At 48.6% G+C, this 24,233-nt stretch overlaps 3 protein-coding genes across 7 annotated transcripts in view; 2 read left to right on the plus strand and 1 right to left on the minus strand.

Annotated features, from left to right (window-relative positions):
* The window catches only part of UROS (uroporphyrinogen III synthase), a 41,649-nt gene extending 41,227 nt beyond the window's left edge, over positions 1–422 (plus strand). For all 4 annotated transcript variants that reach the window (XM_063616831.1, XM_055245961.2, XM_063616843.1 and 1 more), the window contains one exon: positions 77–422. In XM_063616831.1, the coding sequence (XP_063472901.1) occupies positions 77–126 (50 nt within the window). In that variant the 3' untranslated portion in view covers positions 127–422. The remainder of the gene's footprint in view (positions 1–76) is intronic.
* MMP21 (matrix metallopeptidase 21) lies at positions 142–22,236 on the plus strand. Its single transcript, XM_055245877.2, has 9 exons — positions 142–266; positions 650–732; positions 10,207–10,692; positions 11,982–12,516; positions 13,590–13,729; positions 13,982–14,123; positions 15,738–15,995; positions 18,639–18,811; positions 19,381–22,236. The coding sequence occupies exons 3-9, from the start codon at positions 10,531–10,533 to the stop codon at positions 19,678–19,680; spliced, it is 1,710 nt and encodes a 569-aa protein (XP_055101852.2). The 5' UTR covers positions 142–266; positions 650–732; positions 10,207–10,530; the 3' UTR covers positions 19,681–22,236.
* Positions 22,208–24,233, minus strand: part of EDRF1 (erythroid differentiation regulatory factor 1) — a 47,976-nt gene continuing 45,950 nt past the window's right edge. For both annotated transcript variants that reach the window (XM_055245728.2, XM_055245738.2), the window contains one exon: positions 22,208–23,046. In XM_055245728.2, the coding sequence (XP_055101703.1) occupies positions 22,875–23,046 (172 nt within the window). In that variant the 3' untranslated portion in view covers positions 22,208–22,874. The remainder of the gene's footprint in view (positions 23,047–24,233) is intronic.

Genomic DNA, 24,233 nt, shown 5'->3' on the forward strand with positions numbered 1-24,233 from the left:
TGCTGCACAGGGTTTTGCCACAGTGTGTGACCTACATTCCCTTTTTGCATCTGCTCTCACGTGCCTTCCCCTCCAGCTCCTGGACTGAGGAGAGTTGCTGAAGAAGTTCATGCAGGGAAGGAATAAAGGATCACACAGGAATTTGAGAGCCAAAATACAGTGCAACTGGCCCCCAGGCCCAGAGGGGCTAGCGGTAAGAACTGAAGATGTTCCCTCTGGACCTTCCAGCCACAGCTCATTGATGGGACATGTTCTCAGACACTGTTGTAAGTTTTATGTGCTTTAACTCATGAGTTACATGTGGTCACTCACTTAATGAGTTAAGCGTTAATACAACCTCCCTGTGAATAGAAGGTAACGAAAACATTGTGTTGTATACAAGTCTTCAGAAAATAAACTAGCAAGAATCATTTTACTAAAAATTCTAAGGAAGTAGATGACAGGGATAGAGTCAGTGAGGTGGTCTCAATATTCATTACTCTGGAAAAAGAATCCTTGATGTTCAGCAAAGTACGTGGCCATTTGGAATAAGAACAACATTTCCCAGCTTCCTTCGCAGGCAGGCATGAGAGTGTGATTAAGTTGTAGCCAAGGGGATGTAGTGAGATGCACACCCCTGACATCATTCTTCCTTTTTCTTGGAATACAGATAGAAGAGCTGGAGCTCCAGTAGCCATCTTGGGCCCTGAGATGACATTGGGGAAAGGAAGTTTTCTAGAACAAGATGACACTGTGAGCACAAAAACTATCCCAACTCTAGATTTCTTGAGTGTAAAAGACTTCTGTCTTGTTTAAGCCACTATTACTAAGAGATTTTTTCTTTTACAATCAAATCTAAATGATAAAATAATCAAGTGAATTGGTAAAGTAAACATCAAGATAAACCATTTCCGAGTTTGAATAAAATGCCCTTTTAAGAAAATCTTGGCCAGGTGCAGTGGCTCATGCCTGTAATCCCAGCACTTTGAGAGGCCAAAGTGGGTGGATCACTTCAAGACCAGCCGTAACTATTTAGGTTACAGTTCACTATATATGGAGAATTCTTTAGGCTGAACTTAAAACATGTAAGGAGGCAGCTTTAGGCTAAACTTAACACTCTGAATTAAGAGAGACTTAAACATTTCTCTTCAACATCTCATTTAATCCTCAAAATAGCCCTATCAGGTGGTTCCTATTACCTCCATTCCAGAGACAAGAAGAACTGGACTTGGAGGAATTTAATGCCATACACAAGGTTAAGTGAGATGGAGGCAGATTTGAACTTTGCTGACCAAGGGCTGAGGGAGAGTTAGATGAGAGAGTGTTCCCATGGGAACGCTGGAGTCCACCTCACCTTGGGGCTCCCCAGGACTGCAGGATGGGGGTCATGTTCCTAAGCATGGTCTCCAAGCCCCCTTCTCAGCCTGACTTGACTGCCCACAGTCCATGTGTATGCGCAGCTCCAAACTGTGGCCACTCCACTTCTCTGACATTCTGAGACCTTGTTCTTCTCAGGGTGTTTGTGGGCCCCTGAGAGCTGGACCTGTGCTTGTCTCTGCTCCCTGAGCTCCTAGCAGAGGCCTAGGACTCCTAGGTGTGGGGGGTAATCATCAGAATCCCACCTTTATGATCAGTGATGCTTTTCCCAGATAAACTTCTCATCTCAGCCCCAGCAGCAAATCATGAGCAATATTATTTATTTCTCAGAACATTTTACACGTTGTTTGTTAATCACCGGCATTAAGCTATTGACCCTACCTGCAGTGGGCTGTAGCAGCACTTTCCTCAGTGGTGAACACATCTGGAGGCAGCAGCTCAAACTCTCTTAACGGATGGGAAACTGATGCTCCGACGACAGGGTAGAGATAGAGACTCCTCAGCGTCAACCCGCTTTCGGCAGCAGGACAGGAACTGGTCCTGGGCCTGAGATGGTTCCTTCCTACACTCTTCTCCAGGGTACTGTGTCCACCTGTAAGCCTCTGGACCCTCTGACATGTAACCTGTGTCCCCTCCCCAAGCCAGCAGAGAGACCCAGGCATGGTGCAGTTATGGAAGGAGCTGGTTCTTGTTTTCAGCCTGATGAGTCCCTCAGGGGCGGCACATGTGTAGCAGCTTTTCAGGAGTATCAGGGGTGATGGGAGCCAGGGGCCACGTGGTACAGATGGGAGAGAGGCCAGCAGATGGGTCCAGCAGCAGTGAGTTGAGCTTTGCCGTGTAACCTCGGCGACAGGGGCTTTAATCTGTGTGGAAAATTCTGCATGATTCATACTCATGGGGCCTGTCACCAAGCTGACTTACTGAGTTACTTTACTGAGTGTTCGTCGTGTGACTAAATTTCTGGACCTGGGGAGTTCATAACTTTTTCCTCATCTCTCACCCAAACACCCCCAAGTCCCGTAAAAATTGCATTTCCAGGGAGGGAAAGGAGTCCCACGTAACCAGCCAGATCCCATCTCTGAGCCAGGCCAGACCGCTTCCTCCTCCCTCTGAGTCTGGTCTGCTTCTGGGGTTCTCTCAATGTATTAGGGTTCTCCAGAGAAACAGAACCAATAGGATAGATGGACAGACAGAGACAGACAGACAGACAGACAGACAGACAGACTAGGGGGCTCTTAGGGGAACTGGCTCACATAATTCTGGAGGCCGAGGAGGCCAGCATCTGTGGGCTGCAAGCTGGAGACCCAGGAAAGCCAGTGCTTGCAGTTCAGCCTGAGCCTGGAGGCTGAGAGCCGGGGAGCAGGTGGTGTGACTTCCAGTCCGCATCTGAAGAAGGCCTGGGGAGAAAGCAGTGCTTCTGTAAGTCCCGGGGTCTGAGGGCCTGGGAACCTGCATGGACAGGATTCAAGGGGCAGAGATGAATGTCCCAGCACAGAAGTGGGAGGATTTGCCTTTCCTCGGCCTTTTCGTTCTCCTCGAGCCCTCAGTGGACTGGGTGATTCCTGCCTGCTGGTGAGGCTGGCTCTTCTTTACTAATTTAAATGCTCATCTCTCGCAGAACACCCTCACAGACATACCCAGGAACAGTGTTTTACCAGGTCTCTGGCCATCCCTTGGCCCCGTCACACTGACATACAGAATTTACCATCGTGCTTGGGAAATCTCAGCTTCTCCGCTGGTATCATTGCTGTTGCCCTGGCAGCTGCCCTGAGAAGAGCTGGGTTTGACCAGCACACTGAGGGCATCTCATCAGAGGGCCCCACTCTCAGAGCAGAACCAGTTGGGAGCGTTCTGAGGGATACCGCCAGCAACAATGAGCATAATTCTCATCCGGAGGCCAGGAGGCCTGAGTGTCCCTCGGCAGAGAAGTGCAGGCGGGTAGTGAGCAGGGCCTCCCTCCTGCAACCTCTGAGCAGCCTCCATGTGCATCCTTTGGGGAGAGGAACAAGCCCCAAATGCAGACTCTCACATGTGTAAAACACAAGCAGCTCTCCCCCAGGAGGCCGAGGGTCCTATGCCGGCCCAGAGACGGGAAAAAGGGTTTATTCATGGATGAAAAGGGACCAAAATGCAGTCTGGACAGAAGGGAATCAGGACAGACACTGGGAAGAGTCTTTCCCTCTCACAGGCACGCTCTGCAGCTGGAAATAACTGCCCTGATGCTGATGGCATCACTCCCCAGCACCTGGGCCCCCTGAGCTCTGTTCACTTTCAGAGTCAGAACTGACCCCTCGCTGAACATAGGGCTCAAAGATCTCCTGTGGGAATGACTGTTTCCAAATATTATTGTCCAACTATACTAAGAATATGCAAATCCAGGCTGGGTGCAGTGGCTCATGCCTGTAATCCCAACACTTTGGGAGGCCGAGGTGGGCAGATTGCTTGAGCCCAGGAGTTCAAGACCAGCCTGGACAACATAGCAAAACCATATCTCTACAAAGACATACAAAAATTAGCTGGGCATGGTGGCTCACAGCTACTTGCGGGAGGCTGAGGTTGGAAGATCACTTGAGCCAGAGAGGTCACGGCTGCAGTTGAGCTGTGACTGTGCCACTGCACCTCAGCCTGGGTAACAAAGTGAGACCCTATCTCAAAAAAAAAAAAAGCAAATCCATTTTGTAAATGATGAATGTTTCAGGGGAAAAAACTTCAATTCTCCCACTGACAATTAGGTTATGCATCTCATGGCTTACAGAGATTCTAGAAGCTCCAAGCCAAACCCTTGCCCAGTCTCAGAAACAGGAGGTGGCCTGCACAGACCAGGAACCAGTTTGTGCAGGAACCCCTGTCCCTCATGTTGTCTTTATTGTAGGTCACGTGTCTTCCTCTGACATTTTCCCTCCTAAATCCAATTGGTTTCCTTGAAATCCAATTAACCTGCAATGAGCAATTGGTTAATCAAACATTCTCAGCCTTAAGCAGCCAGTACATTCCAAAGCTTAGTAATAATTGGAGAGAAGAATCCTCTGAAAGAAGAGCAAACATCCATATGGTGAACATACTTCCCCAAGTCAAGCACCCAAGCTGCACGAGGCCACCGTACCCATAAAGTTTCTTAAAGAATAATAACTTCAGGGAACAAGACCCTTCAGTAATGAGGCCCTCAAGCCTATGATCCCCGTCTTAGTCCATTTGTGATGCTATACCAAAATACCTGAGACTGGGTCATTTATAAATAATACATTTTTTTCTTCACAGCTCTGGAGGCTGGCAAGTCCAAGAGCAAGACTTGGTGTCTGACGAGGGCCCAGTTTCTGTTGCCAGGCGGTGCCTTGAACACTGTGTCCTCATATGGCAGAAGGGCAAAGGGCTGAATGCTCTCTGAAGCCTGGCTTCTAAGGGCAGAAGGGTAGAGCCTTATGATTCAATCACCTCCTCAAGGCCCCACCTCTTTTTTTTTTTTTTTTTTTATTTATTTTTATTTATTTATTTTTTATTATACTTTAGGGTTTTAGGGTACATGTGCACAATGTGCAGGTTTGTTACATATGTATCCATGTGCCATGTTGATTTCCTGCACCCATTAACTCGTCATTTAGCATTAGGTGTATCTCCTAATGCTGTCCCTCCCCCCTCCCCCCACCCCACAACAGTCCCCGGAGTGTGATGTTCCCCTTCCTGTGTCCATGAGTTCTCATTGTTCAATTCCCACCTATGAGTGAGAACATGCGGTGTTTGGTTTTTTGTCCTTGCGATAGTTTACTGAGAATGATGTTTTCCAGTTTCATCCATGTCCCTACAAAGGACACGAACTCATCATTTTTTATGGCTGCATAGTATTCCATGGTGTATATGTGCCACATTTTCTTAATCCAGTCTATCGTTGTTGGACATTTGGGTTGGTTCCAACTCTTTGCTATTGTGAATAGTGCCGCGATAAACATACGTGTGCATGTGTCTTTATAGCAGCATGATTTATAGTCCTTTGGGTATATACCCAGTAATGGGATGGCTGGGTCAAATGATATTTCTAGTTCTAGATCCCTGAGGAATCGCCACACTGACTTCCACAATGGTTGAACTAGTTTACAGTCCCACCAACAGTGTAAAAGTGTTCCTATTTCTCCACATCCTCTCCAGCACCTGTTGTTTCCTGATTTTTTAATGATGGCCATTCTAACTGGTGTGAGATGGTATCTCACTGTGGTTTTGATTTGCATTTCTCTGATGGCCAGTGATGATGAGCATTTCTTCATGTGTTTTTTGGCTGCATAAATGTCTTCTTTTGAGAAGTGTCTGTTCATGTCCTCTGCCCACTTTTTGATGGGGTTGTTTGTTTTTTTCTTGTAAATTTGTTTGAGTTCATTGTAGATTCTGGATATTAGCCCTTTGTCAGATGAGTAGGTTGCAAAAATTTTCTCCCATTGTGTAGGTTGCCTGTTCACTCTGATGATAGTTTCTTTTGCTGTGCAGAAGCTCTTTAGTTTACTGAGATCCCATTTGTCGATTTTGGCTTTTGTTGCCATTGCTTTTGGTGTTTTAGACATGAAGTCCTTGCCCACGCCTATGTCCTGAATGGTATTGCCTAGGTTTTCTTGTAGGATTTTAATGGTTTTAGGTCTAACATATAAGTCTTTAATCCATCTTGAATTAATTTTTGTATAAGGTGTAAGGAAGGGATCCAGTTGCAGCTTTCTACATATGGCTAGCCAGTTTTCCCAGCACCATTTATTAAATAGGGAATCCTTTCCTCATTTCTTGTTTTTGTCAGGTTTGTCAAAGATCAGATAGTTGTAGCTATGCGGCATCATTTCTGAGGAAGGCCCCACCTCTTAATACGGTTGCACTGGGGATTAAGTTTCAGCATGAACTGTGGAGGGAACACAAACATTTAAGCCACAGTAATCCCTAAGGGGAATCATCTTACCCCACTGGGGAGAGCTGTCATGCAAGTTTTCAGATTTGACTTTCAGAAGGATAGTCTTTGACCAGAGCTGGTGGAATGGACAGAACTGCCAGGCTTCAAGCAGAACAAGGATCGTGGTGGGTGCCCAAGCTCCTCCTGAGCACCCCTTCCCAGCATCCCAGGTCCCGCCTTTCCGCCCGTAGCATTTGGTGTGGGCCCAGTGAGGAATGGATCCCCTGGGTCACAGTGTAGGACAGTGCCTTCCCCGGAAAGCCCTGTGTCCTAGGGCCCAGGAAAGTGTTCTAGGGTGCAGCACAGTCAGAAAAACAGAGAGGAGTTGACGATAGCCAGAGGGTTTCACCCCAGGAGACACAGTCTACACCAACCTCAGAAATGCACAGAGGTTCTTTAAAAAGTAGCCAGTCCTGGCATTGTCCACTCAAAATGTTCCACCTGAACTTACAGTGAACCCAGACTCCTCATTTGCCCTATGGGTCCTTCCCCATCTGACCTTCACCTGCTCCTCTTCATCCTCCCCTCCCAGCTCACTCCTCCCACTCATGTCCAGCCAGGCTGTTCTTTCTTCCCTACTATTGTAGGTTTGCCCAGCCAGTCCCAGCCTCAGGGCCTGTGCACTTGCCCTTTCCTGGCCTAAAATGTACACCACTCCCGAACCCCTGGTCCCATGTGACTGAGTCCCTCTGATCTTTCTGCTATTGCCCAGATTTCATCTGCACAAGAGGTCTTTCCTGCTCACCCGAATATTCACTCTTCCCCATAGACACTCACTTTCCCTAATTCTATTCCTAGCACCTGTCACTATTGGAATTCTCCATTTCTTTTTTGTTTATTGTCTGTCTTCCCTACTTAGGATCTACATTCCATGAGGGTAGGTGTGATGGTTAATACTGAGTGTCCACTTCATTGGATTGAAGGTTGCAAAGTATTGATCCTGGGTGTGTCTGTGAGCGTGTTGCCAAAGGAGATTAGCATTTGGGTCAGTGGGCTGGGACAGGTAGACCCACCCTTAATCTGGGTGGGCACCATCTAATCAGCTCCCAGAATATAAAGCAGGCAGAAAAACGTGAAAAGACTAGACTGGCTTAACCTCCCAGCCTGCATCTTTCTCCCGTGCTGGATGCTTCCTGCCCTCGAACATCGGACTCCAAGTTATTCAGCTTTGGGACTCAGACTGGCTTCCTTGCTCCTCAGCTTGCAGAAGGCCTATTGTGGGACTTTGATCGTGTGAGTTAATACTACTTACTATATCTACCCTATTAGTTCTGTCCCTCTAGAGTACCCTGACTAATACAGTAGGGAATGAATTTGTCATGTTCATTTCTGTATTCCCTGTCCCTAGGACAGTAATAAGTATTTGCTGCATGATGACTGAATGAATAACTAACAGATAGCCCCACACAGGCCTGTGCACACCTGCTCTTCTTGGAGACCCTTGACATAAAATTCTCAGTTCTCATCTGCAAAATCACAGTGCCCAAAGAACTTTAATTCATTTCCTGCAAGCCCTCTGGATACTGGGGTAGAAACTCCTGCAGCAAACCTGAACCTCTACTTACTTTTGCCTTCTCATACTCTGCCCTTATCCTGCCGTTCCCCTGCCCCTGAGAGTCAACCTCTCAGGGCTGTGTGTGACCCACCAGGAAGAGAGGAGGAAACAGGAAAGTGGGAGATGTGGGGGTTGCTGTGCAGCGCAGGAGCCCACGGGGAAGGGGCTGTAGTCCTGAGTTTAAAGGAAATGGATGAGCAAATGAGTGCTCAGCAAGATGGAGGAGACAGAAAGCCAGATCCGCCCAGGGTGCGGCCCCCAGTGCAGGAGTGGTAGGAGGCTCTCAGGCAAGGGCTTGGTCGGCGTCTGTGGGATCTGAGCTGGACAGGGTAAAAACCAAGGATCCAAGACAACTTAGGTGGGTGAGGCAGAAGGACCCTCAGGACCCTCGGTGCAGTTGGGGGTCAGAGGGCCATGCGATAGGGACAAGAGGGTGAGAAGCTCCGAGGAGAGCCAGCGGTGGGCATCAGGGGCTGCCTATGCCTGTGGGATCAGAGGCGCAGCAGTCCAGGGGGTGCCAGGGCTGGGCCAGGCGAGGTCAGGCCATGGGTGACTTGACTGGAGTGGAGGTGAGAATCTTCAGATCACAGCCATGGCGGGGGAGGTCAGAGCAATGCACCAGTCATTCACAGGGATGCCAGGGTCAGCCAGGACAACCAACGAAAGGACCTGGAATACAGGAGAACTCTGCAAGAAAAGGGGCGAATGCATCTTGGGGAGAGGACAGCTACTAGGAAGGCTGGAGGTGACCCAGAAAACTGTCATGAGGCTCACAGGAGCAGGGCACTTCCCTGAGTGGAGGCAGCCATCAGGGACAGGAAAACCCATCCTGCTCCTTGACCTGTGCAGCCTTCACCAGGGAGGGAAGGGCAAGCTGTAGTCTCTACTGGAGACAGGTCTTAGGGAATGAGGAGCATGTTACGGGTCCTTCTGGGGACAGACTAAGCATTTAGTGGCCTGTATTAGGGTTGTCTAACTGCTGCACCCACTAACCCCAAATCTTAGGCTCCACATAATACAGTTATGTTTCTTGCTCCTGTCACAGAGCAGTCAAGGGTTTGAGGGTGGCCTTCCATAGGGGGATTCAGGGATCCAAACCACTTCTGCTGGAATGCTTTGCATCTGGTCAGGAGTTGAGGGAAGAGAAATCACAGAGAATACGAGGGTGGTCTTAGAGTTCAGGCCTACAAGTGGCACACATCACTCTATCCGCTTTTTTTTTCCTTTTGAAACAGGGTCTCATTCTGTCATCCAAGTTGTTGTGCAGTGGCGTGATCGCAGCTCATTTCAGCCTTAACCTCCTGGGCTCAAGTGATCCTCCAGCCTCAGCTCCCCCAAGTAGCTGGAACTATCTGCACGCATGCCACTACACCTGGCTAATTTTTGTATTTTTAGTAGAGATGGGATTTCACCATGTTACCCAGGCTGGTCTTGAACTCTTGCTGGTCTTGAACTCCTAGATTCAAGCAATTCACCCACCTTGGTTTCCTAAAGTGTTGGGATTATAGGTGTGAGCCACCACGCCCGGCCGATGCCGAGCTAATTTTTAAACATTTTTTTATAGAAATGAGGTCTCATTTTGTTGCCCTTGCTGGTCTCAAACTCCTGGCCTCAGTCCTCCTGCCTCAGCCTCCCATAACGCTGGGATTATGGGTCTGAGCCACTGCACCTGGCCTCTCCGTATTTCTATGATTCTCCATATTCCCATGGATGGCTGTGACCCAGTCAGTCTGTACTCTCGGGAGGATGTCTGCTCAAATAAAAGCCCAGTTCAGGGAAGGCTCTGTCTTCGGGATCCCAGAGAAACTTGAGGCTTCTCCGTGAGGGGAAAGTAAGTGGGCTGAGGTGATTCTAGTTTATCCTCATATAAAAATCTTTACCCACAGAATGGGACACCGTGCAGTCATTAACTAGAACGATAAATACTTACATTCAGAAACAGAAAAGTGCCTGTAACGTTGTGCTGGCTTGTAAGGAATACAGAATAGAGTTCATGTAAAATGAGAGACACACACAAATACTTCTCTAGGCACCTGCGCATATGTATCTGCAAGAATGTTCACTGAAATGTCACCACCAGAATCACAGAATGTCTTCTTCATTCTCAGTACTTTTACAATTTATACTATCTGCTCAGAAGATCTCCTTTATATAAAGATAAACAAAAGGAAGAAAAGCCACACTAAAAATGTCTGAGAAACAAACTAAAAATCTTCCAAACCCCAGTTCACCAAGAAAAAAAAAGTGACCCAAACTGTTAGCAAACTAACGGTCGGGTTTTTAAACTCAGGCTCGGCTCTGCGGGACACGTTGTTAGGAGCGCAGTCTCGTGCCTCTGTTAATTCCACAGCTTATTTAGCGGCAAACTTGCCCACAGTATATCTCCATAGAAATGGAACCCACAGGCACTGGCAACTGGAGGGTGTAATTATCCGAGGACATGGCAAACTCTGGAGGCTGAAAGAAGGAGTTCTCACACCAACAAGAAAGGTGAGCCTGGGGTCTTCAAAGGCAGCACGCCCAGGGCCTGCCACGTGGCCTCCTAGTGGGCACACTTCAGGGCTGGGTGAGAAATGCTTGGAAACCTGGGTGCTCCCTCCTGGGTAGCTTATAAAAGCCACCCTAGGGGCTGCTCCTTAAGGAGAGGTGACGGGGACGGGGACGAAGCCAGGCAGGGAGGGCAAGGGTTCAGACCAGGCCAATGCTCGCCGCCTCCATCTACCGTCCGACACTGCTGCTCTGCTGGCTGGCTGCTCCCTGGCCCATCCAGCCTGAGAGCCTCTTCCACAGCCGGGACCGCTCGGACCTGGAGCCATCCCCACTGCGCCAGGCCAAGCCCATTGCCGACCTCCACGCTGCGCAGGTAGGAGGAAGCTGGAAGAACAGCAACACCCCCAGGCACGTGCACGCGCACGCACAGGCACATGCACAGGCACAGGCCAGGATGCCGGCTGTGCAGGGGCAGAGAAGGGCCAGGCAGGCTGGGCTGGGAGGGAGGAGTGGCTCCTGTGGCTCCTATTGGAACAACCATGAATCGATGCTTAACCTGATTCGACAACCCCACAGGTCAGCCCTAGTGAGAAAGAAATGTCAGTGCGCAGACAATAGACTCAAATGCCAAGTGCCTTTCCAAAGGAAAGCATATGATACTGTAGTGGCCAAGGCACTGTCCGAAGGTATTCTGTGGCTGCTCACCATGCCAATCTCTAGATGTAGAGAAGGGGACAGCCCTGCAAGGTTCCCCAACACCGCAATAGTAAGGATCCTAACAGCTGTCTGGGGTGGCATCCGTGGACTTCACTGGAGTCTGTGGTGAAGCACCCAGGAGGTCCAATGCAGGCGATCCCCTCCTCCAGAGAGTCGTGGTGGGGGGCAGGGAGTGGACCCATGAGGCCCCTTCACCTGCCCTGGCACGTGGTCCTGTGGTCACCATAGGCCTGGAGCTGATGCTCAGGGTCAAGTCCAATCCCCAGCTCCCACGGTGCCCCAGAGACCAGGGCAGGGAACAGGAGAGCCGCCCTGTAGCCAGGCCCTCAGCCACCTGGAGGCCGCCGACCTCCCTCCATCTGTGCGGCCATGAGGAAGCCTCCCAGGTCCTCAGACCCAACCAGTGCCAAGCCCTTCAGTTCGAATTCCCAGCTCTCAGGACATCCCTCCCCATGGCCTTCTCTGCGGTGTGGCCACGCCTGGACTTCCTTGGCATCCGCCACCTGCCCCGCACGACCTGCCCCGCATGGCCGGCGGGAGCGTCTTCCTCCCCCGCGACCTCTCACCTCCTCCCGGCACTTGCCCACCCCGCTGCCCAGGTCTCCTGCTCCTCCGGCCCTGGGGCGCCTCTGACTCGGCCTGGTGCCCATGCAGGGCCCGCACTCAGGAAGGCGCCCAGGAGTCGCTCCTTCTCTCCTGTCTACCTCTCTCCTGTCTCTGTCTCTCACTGCCACTCTCTCTGTATCTCTCTCTCTCTCTCTCTGTCTTCCTATTTCTATTGCTATCTCCATCTGTTTCTCCCTGTCTGTCTCTCTGCTTCTATCTGTCTCTATCTCTGTCTCTGTCTCTATCCCCATGTCTCTGTCTCTCTAGACTTTGGGGCAGGGCAGCCCGGGAGGGCCCCGAGCAAGGCGGCCCAGATTAGGGTGCCTTTCTCTCCCACAGCGGTTCCTGTCCAGATACGGCTGGTCGGGGGTGCGGGCGGCCTGGGGGCCCAGTCCCGAGGGGCCGCCGGAGACCCCCAAAGGCGCCGCCCTGGCCGAGGCGGTGCGAAGGTTCCAGCGGGCGAACGCGCTGCCGGCCAGCGGGGAGCTGGACGCGGCCACCTTGGCGACCATGAACCGGCCGCGCTGCGGGGTCCCCGACACGCGCCCACCGCCCCCCGCCGCTCTGCCTTCGCCCCCGGGCCTGCCCCCCAGAGCCCGCTCCAGGCGCTCCCCGCGGGCGCCGCTGTCCCTGTCCCGGCGGGGTTGGCAGCCCCGGGGCTCCCCTGACGGCGGAGCCGCCCAGGTCTTCTCCAAGAGGACGCTGAGCTGGCGGCTGCTGGGAGAGGCCCTGAGCAGCCAACTGTCCGCGGCCGAGCAGCGGCGCATCGTGGCGCTGGCCTTCAGGATGTGGAGCGAGGTGACGCCGCTGGACTTCCGCGAGGACCTGGCCGCCCCCGGGGCCGCGGTCGACATCAAGCTGGGTTTTGGGAGAGGTAAGAGTGCCCCGGGCTCCCGACCTGCCGGCCCCAGTTCCTTCGGGACCCCGGCGCACATACCCCCGCCTCGGCCACCTGCAGAACGGGGGGCTAAGGCCTCCCGGCCTGTCCCAGGGGCACCTGTCAGCGGGGCAGGCAGAAGCCTCCGGTCAGGGTCGTCTTGTCAGAATCACGGTCACCCTGCAGAGAGCCTGGTGTGGCCTACGGGGACACTACGGCCGGCCCTAGGCGCAGGCTGCTGCCCGGGCTGCTCCTCAAAGTCCCACTCGGGCCCCCTGCCTGTGCCTCCAGCTTCCCTAGGGAGCAGCAGCTGGGACCTCAGGACAGGGTGGGGCCAGGAACAGGTGCCACCACCTCCCCCGTACAATTGGACAAAAGCGGGACAAAATGCCTTGGACATCTAGCAACAGAAAGTATTTTTAACGGGCAGATCAAGCAGAAGAGGTGATCACTGCCACCTGGAATTGGGTGCTGGCGTCCCCAGGAATCAGGTCTTGGCCTGATGGGTGGGATCTGGGATACCCACAAAAAGGCACCCAGAATGGAGAGTGGACAAGGGCGTGGAAGTGGTCAGAGACAAGCAGCGCGCAGACAAGCCACTTTGCAGCCCCGTCTGTCACCTGGGGGTGCTCAGGGCTGTCTTCTGGTCTCACTGGGTTAATGTCCCAGGGTGAGAAGTACAGGGACACGGTTGGCTGAAAAAGACAAATTTTAAGGGACCTGGCTTCCAGTATTTCACGACCTCCGCAGAGTCGAGGATCTGGCCCCAGTCTTGTCCGGGTGAGGCCTTTTTGCCATCTTCCCAGGCCCCCAGCCCGGCTCTCACCCAGCCCCCCCTCCCCTCTGCTCCCAGGCACTTGGTGCCTGCTGGTCTCTGACAGTCTGTGGACTGTAAACACAGTTTATAAACAAACCGTCTCCACCCTCCGCACACTGAGGACTTTACCCAGGAGCTGCCCCTCTGTCTGCCTCTGCTGCCGGTTCCTGGAGGCTGGGGACCCCCTAGGTGAGGAGTCTGTCTGTGGGGCACTCATCCTTCACCGGGACCACCTCCTTCTCTCCCTTGCCAGGCCGGCACCTGGGCTGTCCGCGGGCCTTCGATGGGGGCGGGCAGGAGTTTGCACACGCCTGGCGCCTAGGTGACATTCACTTTGACGACGATGAGCACTTCACGCCTCCCACCAGTGACATGGGCATCAGCCTTCTCAAGGTCAGTGGTCCTGAGCCGCTCATGTTGATAAGACACCAGCAGTGCTCATGGGCTGACGTCCAAAAAGTCCAAGCTTTTCCCCTGTAGTGTCCACATCCTCTGAGGAGGTGAATCTGTGGAATGGCTCCCCAGTTTCACCGGTGCTCCCCTCTTCACAAGCACCGCTCCTCTCGAAGCACAGGCCTGCGTCTGTTACGCAGGGATCCATCGCCCAGGCTTCACCCAGCGCCTGTGGTGTGTGTCCCCTTCTAGGTGGCTGTCCATGAAATTGGCCATGTCCTGGGCTTGCCTCACACCTACAGGACGGGATCCATAATGCAACCAAATTACATTCCCCAGGAGCCTGCCTTTGAGTTGGACTGGTCAGACAGGAAAGCGATTCAAAAGCTGTATGGTAAGACTGCTGGGGAGGGCATCCTGAGCTAGCGGAGGACACTGTATTCCAGAGCACAGCAGGACCCCACTCACTCCTCACTGGGAACCTGGGCCTAAGAGCGCAACGTTGTTTAACTCATGTCACCCAAGGGCAGCCGCCCTATAGCTCCCTGATGCCATTCTCTCAATTAAAAAGTGGTTTTGCCCAGTCGACAGCCAGTCCCTCCTGTGTCCTCTCTCACCACATGCATTTCCCGGGAGGACAGTGAATGCGGTGGTTTTCTCAACACAAGCGGGCCCCCAACCCGTGCTGTGGCATCCCACCAGAGATGCACACACTGGAAGCCCTGGGAGTTTACTGCAATCCCAAAAAACTGAGCTTAGCCTGGCCAGGATAAGCTCCAATCTCTATTTAAAATTGTTCAGGCCAAACGTTCTAGTGGTTGATTATTTAATTAAAGTGGTTAGTAATTTAGTACTGAGGCCCAAGGGAAGAAAGCTGTTCTCCTCTTTTCCATTCAAAGGTCCCTAGGCCAGGCACAGTGGCTCACGCCTGTAATCCCAGCACTTTGGGAAGCCAAGGTGGGTGGATCCTTGATGTCAGAAGTTCGAGACCAGCCTGGCCAACATGTTGAAATCCTTTCTCTACCATAAATACAAAAATTAGCTGGGCATGGTGGCACACGCCTATAATCCCAGCTACTTGGGAGGCTGAGGCAGGAGAACTGTTGAACCCATGAGGTGGAGGTTGCAGTGAGCCAAGATTGCACCACTGCACTCCAGCCTGGGTGACGGCAAGACTCTGTCTCAAAAAAAAAAAAAAAAAAAAAGTCCCTAACAGAGACCACCCCATTTCTGTTCTCACATCCGCCCGTTCTCAGCACTGTCTTTGGAGACAACAACAGCCAGGACACACGGAATTGCCCCAGTGGAAATCTTACTCTTACATGAGCCCAGAATCAAACTTCTTCCCTCTAATGAAGTCAAACTGCCATCAAGGTGTCAAGGGAGGTATTCACTAGCTATATTTAGGGTGGTCAACCGTACATAACTTCACAACCAAACTGAGATGCTTCTGAGAGTGGCCTGGGGCACTGTGAAGAATGAAGGCAGGATATGCCTATGAACCAGGACTGTAGCAGGCAGCCTGGCACCTCCAGCTCCCTCTGCTCACCACCTCAATCTTTTTTTTTTTTTCAAGATAGGGTCTCACTCTATCGCCCAAGCTGGAGTATAGTGGACTGATCTCAGCTCACTGCAGCCTCAACTTCTCAGGCTCAAGCAATCCTCCCACGTCAGCTTCCCAAGTAACCTGTGCCAAGGGACCACAGGCACGTGCCACCATGCCCGGCTACTTTTTGTATTTTTTTTTTTTTTTTTTTTTAGACACTGGGTTTCACCTTTGCCCAGGCTGGTCTTGAACTCAAGCAATCCTCCTGCCTCGGTCTCCCAAGGTGCTAGGATTACAGGCATGCGCCACTGCACCTGGCCCCACTTCAGCCTTACATGGTGTCTTGCTTTAAGGTGTTTTTATAGAAAGCCCCAGCTTTGCAACTGTCTTCATTCAAGTCACATATGAAAATATAAGTTTTACACCATGTATGTGACAAGTGGCTTTTTTTTTTTTTTTAAGGCTCCTGTGAGGGATCATTTGATACTGCATTTGACTGGATTCGCAAAGAGAGAAACCAATACGGAGAGGTGATGGTGAGATTTAGCACGTATTTCTTCCGCAACAGCTGGTACTGGCTTTATGAAAATCGCAACAATAGGACACGCTATGGGGACCCTATCCAAATCCTCACTGGCTGGCCTGGAATCCCAACACACAACATAGATGCCTTTGTTCACATCTGGACATGGAAAAGAGATGAACGTTATTTTTTTCAAGGTACAGATTCTTCATGGATGGTTCTATTTCTCTTATTAAATGAATGCACTCAGAAGGAATGTCTTGAGCCCCTATCAAGGAATCTGTTGTAATGCTCTCGTCATTACTTGCTTTAATTTCTGTCTGCTCCATCAGACTGGAAGCTCTGAGGGCACAAGGATTGGGTTCTATTCCGTTTTTTTGTTTGTTTGTTTCTGAGACACAGTTTCACTGTTACCCAGGCTGGAGTGCACAATCACGGCTTACTACAGCCTTGACCTCCCGGGTTCAAGTGCTGTTCCCACCTCAGCCTCCCGAGTAGCTGGGACCACAGGCACACACCACTACACCTGGCTTAATTAAAACAATTTTTTCTTTTTTTTTTAGAGATGGGGTCTCACCATGTTGCCCAGGCTAGTCTTGAACTCCTGGCTTCAAGCCGTTTTCCCACCTTGGCCTCTCAAAGTGTTGGGATTACAGGTGTGAACCACTGCACCCAGGCCCTGATCTTTTTAAGAAGGCACTAAGTCACCGAATGAGTGAGTGAACTCTCCTAGGTACTAAGGTGGCTGCCAAAAAACTGTAAGAAAGGGCCCTGTGCTGCAGGAGTTTTAATCTGGTTCTGATGGGAAAATAAAATACCTTGGACATCTAGCAACGGAAGTATTTTTAAGGGGCAGACCAAGCAGAAAAGGTGATCACTGCCACCTGGAATTGGGTGCTGGCGCCCCCAGGAATCAGGTCTTGGCCTAGACTCAAGGATGGGTGGGATCTGGGATGCCCAGAAAAAGGCACCCAGAATGGAGAGTGGATGAGGGCGTGGAAGTGGTCAGAGACAAGCAGCAGGAGCGAAGCCGAGGGGCTGGGAGTGAAAAAGCCACAGAGCTGTGAGACTGGGGTCCATCAAAGCTGGTGACAGACTTACCCGGGATGAGATCAGGCTAGAAAGGCGGGTTGGCCCAACCACGGAGGGCCTCAAATGCCAGGGTCCGGGCTGGACTTCACTGAGCAGGCCATGAGCCATCAATGGCAATTGCTCAACACGGAAGGTCAGTGTTTTGCTGGAAGACAGAAACTGATGTGGTGGAGCCTGGGGGGTCATGGGGAACACACAAAGAAAGGCAGGTCTGGGGCTCTTCCTGCCGCTGCTCCTTACTCACACCCGGTCTCATCCAGTACCCTGGACCCGCTGCACGAGGCGCGCTGCCTTTGCAAAACCAGACAGCACAGAGTCCGATCATAAACATGACTCTGTGGTCACTGCTTTTTCCTTCCCCTTTCCTATCCAGAGACAAGCTGTGTAGCCCCTCTGCCTGAATCCTGGTAATATAACCATAGGGCTTTAAATTGCTCAAAAAGACTTAACAAGGCGAGAGCCAAACCGAATGAACTTTATATGCAAATTTTACCATAAGGATCCTGTATATAAATTTGGTCTCAGTTTTCCTTCATATCACACAAAGGAAGAATTAGTTCAGTTACATGGAGAAATTGCCTTACAGCTGATGTTTACAGTGCAGGTCTTTCAGAGTTAGAAGCACATCTTTCAGGGTTTTAAGAAGTCCCAAACAGAATTTATGTTGGCAACACTCAAAGAATCTTAATTATAGATTTAGGTCATCATAGGGTAACTGCTACAATACAGCTGTATTTTATTCTTGGAGCTTTAAAAACATCTTAATTTGCTATGAATATTTTGGATTAAAAGAAATTCCTGTTAAGAGTGAACTGCATCTCTAACTGGACATATGTCACATTGTTCTCAACGGTGAACTTTTCCAAGTATATTAAATATTTGGTTGCTAAGGAACGTACTGCTTGGGGTGTTCTGTGAGCTGTGAACACCAAAGTATCTAAGTGGATTTAGTCTATTCTGTTGGCAAGATGCCGAATATTCAGGATTAGGAACTAACAAGAAGAGGCTAAAATAAGCTCCTACTGATTTAGAGCACAAAATGAGCATGTGAACTCTGAAACAGAATGGAGCAAAGTTCCATTTCACAGGACAGTGGGGAGCCTCTCTGGAGTGGCATTTGAGAGTCCTGGCTTGCATTCCTGGCTCAGCCTAGGCTGTCCGACTGTGGACGAGTCACTTCAGCTCTCTACTCCAGTGTCCTTGTTTGTAAGATGGGTGTGGTGGTGGGACTAGAGGACTCTGAAACACTCAAGGTATAATCCAATCATAAGGATCATGATTTCTTCAGTAAAAAGAGGGCTTAGATTGATTAGGATAGGAAAGTGATTCCAAGCCTTGGGCCGCTAACATTAAAAGGAACATCTTTAGACTATAAAGGAAGAAGAAAAAAACATTAAGATACTAAGGTAAAGATATGATTTTTGCTGTTTTGTTTTTGCTTTTGATGAGAGCCGGGAGGATGATGTTCATGGGGCAGGGTTTACTTTTGCTGTGAAAGGCAACCAGCATTCCAACTGCAGCAGTGATGGCCAAGAATAACGCACTTCCTGGGTTAAATGTAGGAGTAATTCAAGACCCGGGGAAATGGCGGAGTGGAGGCTTCACTCAGATGCCAAAAGCCCCGCTTTCTCCTAGAATCATGGCAACACATTGTACAGGATTGGCTGAGACCTAGATTGAAAACTGTCCTCTTTGTCACGTGATTTAATAGTAATAAACAACATGAACGTATTTTGTTTGGCTCTCAGGAAATCAATACTGGAGATATGACAGTGACAAGGATCAGGCCCTCACAGAGGATGAACAAGGAAAAAGCTATCCCAAATTGATTTCAGAAGGATTTCCTGGCATCCCAAGTCCCCTAGACACGGCATTTTATGACCGAAGACAGAAGTTAATTTACTTCTTCAAGGAGTCCCTTGTAAGTAGAAGGCTCTTCAGCCTAGCAATGCTTCTGTCATCCCTAATAGAGATTCGTCAGATGACCAAGTTCGTATTTAAAGGCTGTGCTTGGCCTGCCACAGTGGCGCATGTCTGCAATCCCGCACTTTGGGTGACCAAGGTGGGCAGATCGCTTAAGCCCAGGAGTTTGAGACCAGTCTGGGCAACACTGTGAAACCCATGTTTCGGTCTTAACAAAAAATACAGAAATTATCCAGGTGTGGTGGCACGTGCCTGTGCTCCCAGCTGCCTAAGAGGCTCAGGCAAGAGGATCACTTGAGCCTGGGAGGTCGAGGCTGCAGTGAGCTGTGATTGCACCACTGCACTCCAGTCCAGCCTGGGCAAGAGTGAGACCGGGCCCAAAAAAAACCCAAAAAACGTGTACTCACTTCAGATCTAAATAGCAATGGCAGAGCACGATGGAAAATTAAGAAGTTCAAGTCTAAAGAATTTGGTACAAAGTCTTGAGTTACTTATCTCATTGTTATAAATTAACCAAAAAATATTAATAATTTTCAGAAGAACCAGTCTATCTTATTTGCTTTGCAGGTATTTGCATTTGATGTCAACAGAAATCGAGTACTTAATTCTTATCCAAAGAAGATTACTGAAGTTTTTCCAGCAATAATACCACAAAACCATCCTTTTAGAAATATAGATTCCGCTTATTACTCCTATGCATACAACTCCATTTTCTTTTTCAAAGGCAATGCATACTGGAAGGTAGTTAATGACAAGGACAAACAACAGAATTCCTGGCTTCCTGCTAATGGCTTATTTCCAAAAAAGTTTATTTCAGAGAAGTGGTTTGATGTTTGTGATGTCCATATCTCCACACTGAACATGTAATAAGAAAAAGTAGGAAATGGAGAGTCATAGGACTTCGCTAAGAGAAAAATTCTGATATTGTTTACAAAGAAAACCAGATTTTCAGTAGCTGAAGAAAATATGGCACTGTAAGTTAAAACCCAATGGGAAAAGTCTTAGTTGAACTTTTAAAATACTTGATTTAAAAACAATTGCTCAGGGAAAACATAATTCATAACCTAAAAGGTTTAAAAAAACAAAAAAACAAAAACTAAGCATCCAATGATCTTTGCCTACTTTCTACTCTGTGGGGCTCCGCCCAACCCAACTGCGTGCCCAGCTGATTGATGGGAGTTGGAAGGGCGGCCAGAGCCCTGGGTCAAGCTATCAAGGAAGGAGATGCCACAGAGATGATTTTACTGAGGGATTTAATGGGAAAGTCACGGGATTCAAATAAATTGCCCTCCACAGTCCCTGTCAGAATGACATTTCTCTAAAGACAGTGTACAAAAGGTTTTCATGTGTATTTCTCTCTTGATCTTCACAACTCTGTCAGCGTGGCAGGATGGATACTACTGTACACATTTCCAGTCATATTAGCCAAAGTTCATCTGTTTGTATCCTGCCAAAAGTCAAACCCAGTGGTAGCTCTGGGTCCTCATCTCCAAATCCCAGCCCAGGGCCCTCTGCACTTCCTCTGTGTCATTGTGGTGGTCTCGGGCCCTGCAGTGAGTTGCACCCTCTTGTTTGAACACACAGGCCTGCAACCCAAATGGCCCTGAACAGAACAGCTTTGCTGGTTCACTGTAATTCATTTAGTGTTTTCTCCTACCACTTTATATGACAGTTTACTTAGGTTCTAAAGACCAGACTACCAAAAGGAGACTCTTGAAGCTAGTTGGATGATTTTATTTCTCCAATATCAGTTATATCTAGGATAGGCATTATATCCCTTTAACTCTTACATAATATGGCTATTAACTCTTAACCCAAACAAAAACCCAATGTCATTTGTAATGATGTGAACAGAATCCGAAATTAACTGAAATGGATTCAGTAGCCTCAATGATCAGGCCACAAATACCAAATTTCTTCTTCTAAAGGAGTAGCTAAAACACAGGTACTTCAGGAAATTTTAAGTTAAAAACAGCAAATTACAAATGTATTTTATAAGGATCTTTATTCCCCCCTGTAGGAACTTTCATGTTATTGCTTTGACAAAGGAAGGTAACTAGAATTTATCCTTACTTGCTTAAGAACAAATTTTCCTCTTGACTGAAAGGTTGTTTCAGCCAAGGAGAGGGGCTGGGAGGAAAGATAAGCATCTCTCATGTCCCTAATCCCAGCTCATTGCTACCTAAGTAGGAACATCCTTTTGAATTCATTAACCCAAAAGATGGTATATAATCTTTGATTATAATCAACAGAAGTCTCTAGGTTTATCTAGCAGGGCAAAGACAGTTTTATGATGTGTGTACACTTCCTACAAGGGGAAACCGAATGACAGTGGTCCTGAAATGAAACACTGCTGAATTCGTACAACTGCTTTACAATTTAGGCAAAACTTTAAATGTTCCAGTGATTAGTTTTTGCAAACTGATACAAATCTGTTCCAAGGAAAATGCAAACTAAGTAAACAACAGCTAAGTGGACAAATGGCAAGAGAGAATTTTGCTAAGCTATGATGGATGTTAACTCACTGTCAGTGGGCTGGGTGTGGTGGCTCACGCCTATAATCCCAGCACTTTGGGAGGCCGAGGCAGGTGGATCCCTTGAGCTCAGGAGTTCGAGACCAGCTTGAGCAACATGGCAAAACCCTGTCTCTACTAAAAATACAAAAAATTAGCCAGGCGTGGTGGTGCACACCTGTAGTCACAGCTACTTGGGAGGCTGAGGTGGGAGGATCCCTTAAGCCTGGGAGGCAGAGGTTGCAGTAAGCCGAGACTGCCACTGCACTCCAGCCTGGGTGACAGTGAGACCCTGTCTCAAAACAAAAAAATCTCAGCCAATGAAAACCACCTGAAAATCTCTGTAAAAGAGAAAGAAGTCTCTTTTACATCATAGCTCTGTAAAAATTCGGCTTAAAACTAGGTCTTCTAGACAGTCTTCTAGGATAGTTGGAATTCCTTCAGAGGTCTGGCTGGTGTGGGAGGGGGGTCTGGCCACCGTGGAGGGCCTGCACCGAGTTGGCCGAATCTCCAGCGCACCTGCCCCCAGGCCTACGCAGCAGACCTACCCATAATGGTGTCATGCACAGAAGTCCAGACCTTCACCTCACCTCGAAAGAGCCTGTTTTATCTGTTACACTGTCTTGAAATTGAAAATATGAATTATGAACGAAAACAGCCTTGTGCACTATAGCCATTACAAAGAACAGGGGATGTTTGTGTGTAACTGGACAAGAGCCATGTAGCAGCAGCAATAAGTAAAATATTCTAGGGAGAATTTAGTGGACAGCAGAATTTTACTTTTAATGTTTTGAGCTTTGCTTTGTAAAGTTTGTTAATTTTAGACTGAGTTCAAATCAAAACTCAATGTGAAGAATGGAAATTGGAAAAATACAAAGACATTTTAAATAAATAGCTTATTTATTCAAAATAGTTTTCTTACCTTATTCACAGTTTCAAGTTTAAAATGAAAAAAAGGGGTAGTACCTGTTCTTGATCAACTGTCATATAAAGTCAAAAGTGAATCCTTTCAGAACATGCATTAAATACAGCAAATTGCACAACAGCTAGTCTTTGAAAAATCCCGCACTGAAGCTTATGAAGAACACACCTTTTTTCTGGGCAATTTAAAAGGAAACACTGAAGATGTACAGGAAGTCTCCTTAACCCACTTGAACCTGTAATGTCATTTGGATAAAAGTTCTCTTGACCAAAGTAACATTTTATCCAAAATAATCATATCTTAGACCCATGTAGCTTGACATACTTCAAAAATATGTGAAAGTGTAACTGTATCACAGCAAGTCTGTTAATATTGAGGTACTATGTACTTCTCAAAGAAATAAATAGTGGAAGCTTTAAGTTTGATTCTGATGTTAACACTTCAAGTGAAGAAGCCACAGAACTCAACCGTAATTTGTCTGTCACTTAAAATAACTCTGTGTTTCCACTGATATACCTGTTTTAAATGGATATTTCCCTATTATTTAATGAAACAAAGCACCGAATGAACAAACCGGCTCCGTATTGAAGGCACTGACAGTGTGTCTGGGACACGGCTCTGTTCAGTCACTGAATGGCACTGCTGCTCGCTGCACTGCCGGCAGCAAGCTGGCCCAGCAGGTGGACGATAACGTTGATTCTTTCCAGAAGAGTCGCAGTTTTATTTGCAGTTGCTCTCAAAAGCTGGGAGTAAATGTGCTTGTTGGTTTTTAGAACTGTGTCATCTTCGATGTTATTGCTAGGGTTAAAAAAGAAAAAGAGACAGGTAAGGGACCAGCAATGCCTACCAACAAATCAGAGGACCAGAAAACCGGGCAGTGACAGCCCAACAGTCACTCTTCACAGAGCAGCAGGTGTTCCTCTTCTGCTGGGTTCAGACCTGCCTTCTTTTACCTATTGCTCACGGGCCTGTCTCTACACATTTATTTCAATACATCAATGAAATCCAGTACTCATTCCTTGGATAAATATTTGAATGCCTATTATGTACTAGGAAGGCTCTTGACAGAGAACAAAACAGGCAAAAAGAAGCCCCTGCCTTATGGAATTTGCATTCTATTGAGGTAGGAGTTTGGGGGAGGGGAGGGGAGGCACTGGGGGAAACCACAGTAAACAAGAGAGTGATGGACGGACGGCCATGAAGAAAACGCAGTGGAGCCGGGTGAGGGCACAGAAGGAGCTATGCAGTATTTCCTGTGTTCCTCAAGCTCGGCCTAAGCACCCTCCTGTGTCACAAACACACATCTAAAGCCACTGTTGGACTGCCATCTCTAGAGCTAGAACTACCTAGGATTTAAACATGGATTCCAGAACTACAAGAACTGCTGCATCTCAGTTTACTCTAAAAATGTCAGTGCAATTCTGTGTGAAGCCTGCCCCTCAGCTGAAGAGTACTAGACAGTACTCTACCTTAAAACTATTTCAGTTTACAGTTTGTCCTGAAAACATTTACCCCTTATGATGCATCAGTGAATTCTATTTTTGTTACTACTGCAAAAGACTAGTAATTACGTGGCAGTTCATATCTAGCATCTTTATTTATTTTTTAATGAGTCCAGGTGGAGACCCCTGGCTCACATAACCAGATAACAGGTGACAATTCCACAGCTCTTTACAGTGTCCATGACCACATCTGAGCCTTACAATAATCCCGTCCCCTCACATAGGCAAGGACTAGCATTTTTAATTTACAGATGTAAAACCTAAGGCCCAGAAGAGTTAACAGTTTGGATTAAGGTCAAAATGTCATGTTTTCCAATTTCAAATGCTATGCTCTTTCACCTCTTTGGGGTACAAATTTTCTCCCTTCACCCAAGGGCTTGCCAGTCAGGCCTGCCAGAGAGCAGCCAGCAGTGCAGAGCTCCCTTCCCCAGGAATTCCCCTTTTATTCCTGGCTCCATTCCTCCTCCACAGGATCCCCGTCGC

The sequence above is a fragment of the Symphalangus syndactylus genome, chromosome 2, assembly GCF_028878055.3.
Source record: "Symphalangus syndactylus isolate Jambi chromosome 2, NHGRI_mSymSyn1-v2.1_pri, whole genome shotgun sequence".
Classification (NCBI taxonomy): domain Eukaryota; kingdom Metazoa; phylum Chordata; class Mammalia; order Primates; family Hylobatidae; genus Symphalangus; species Symphalangus syndactylus.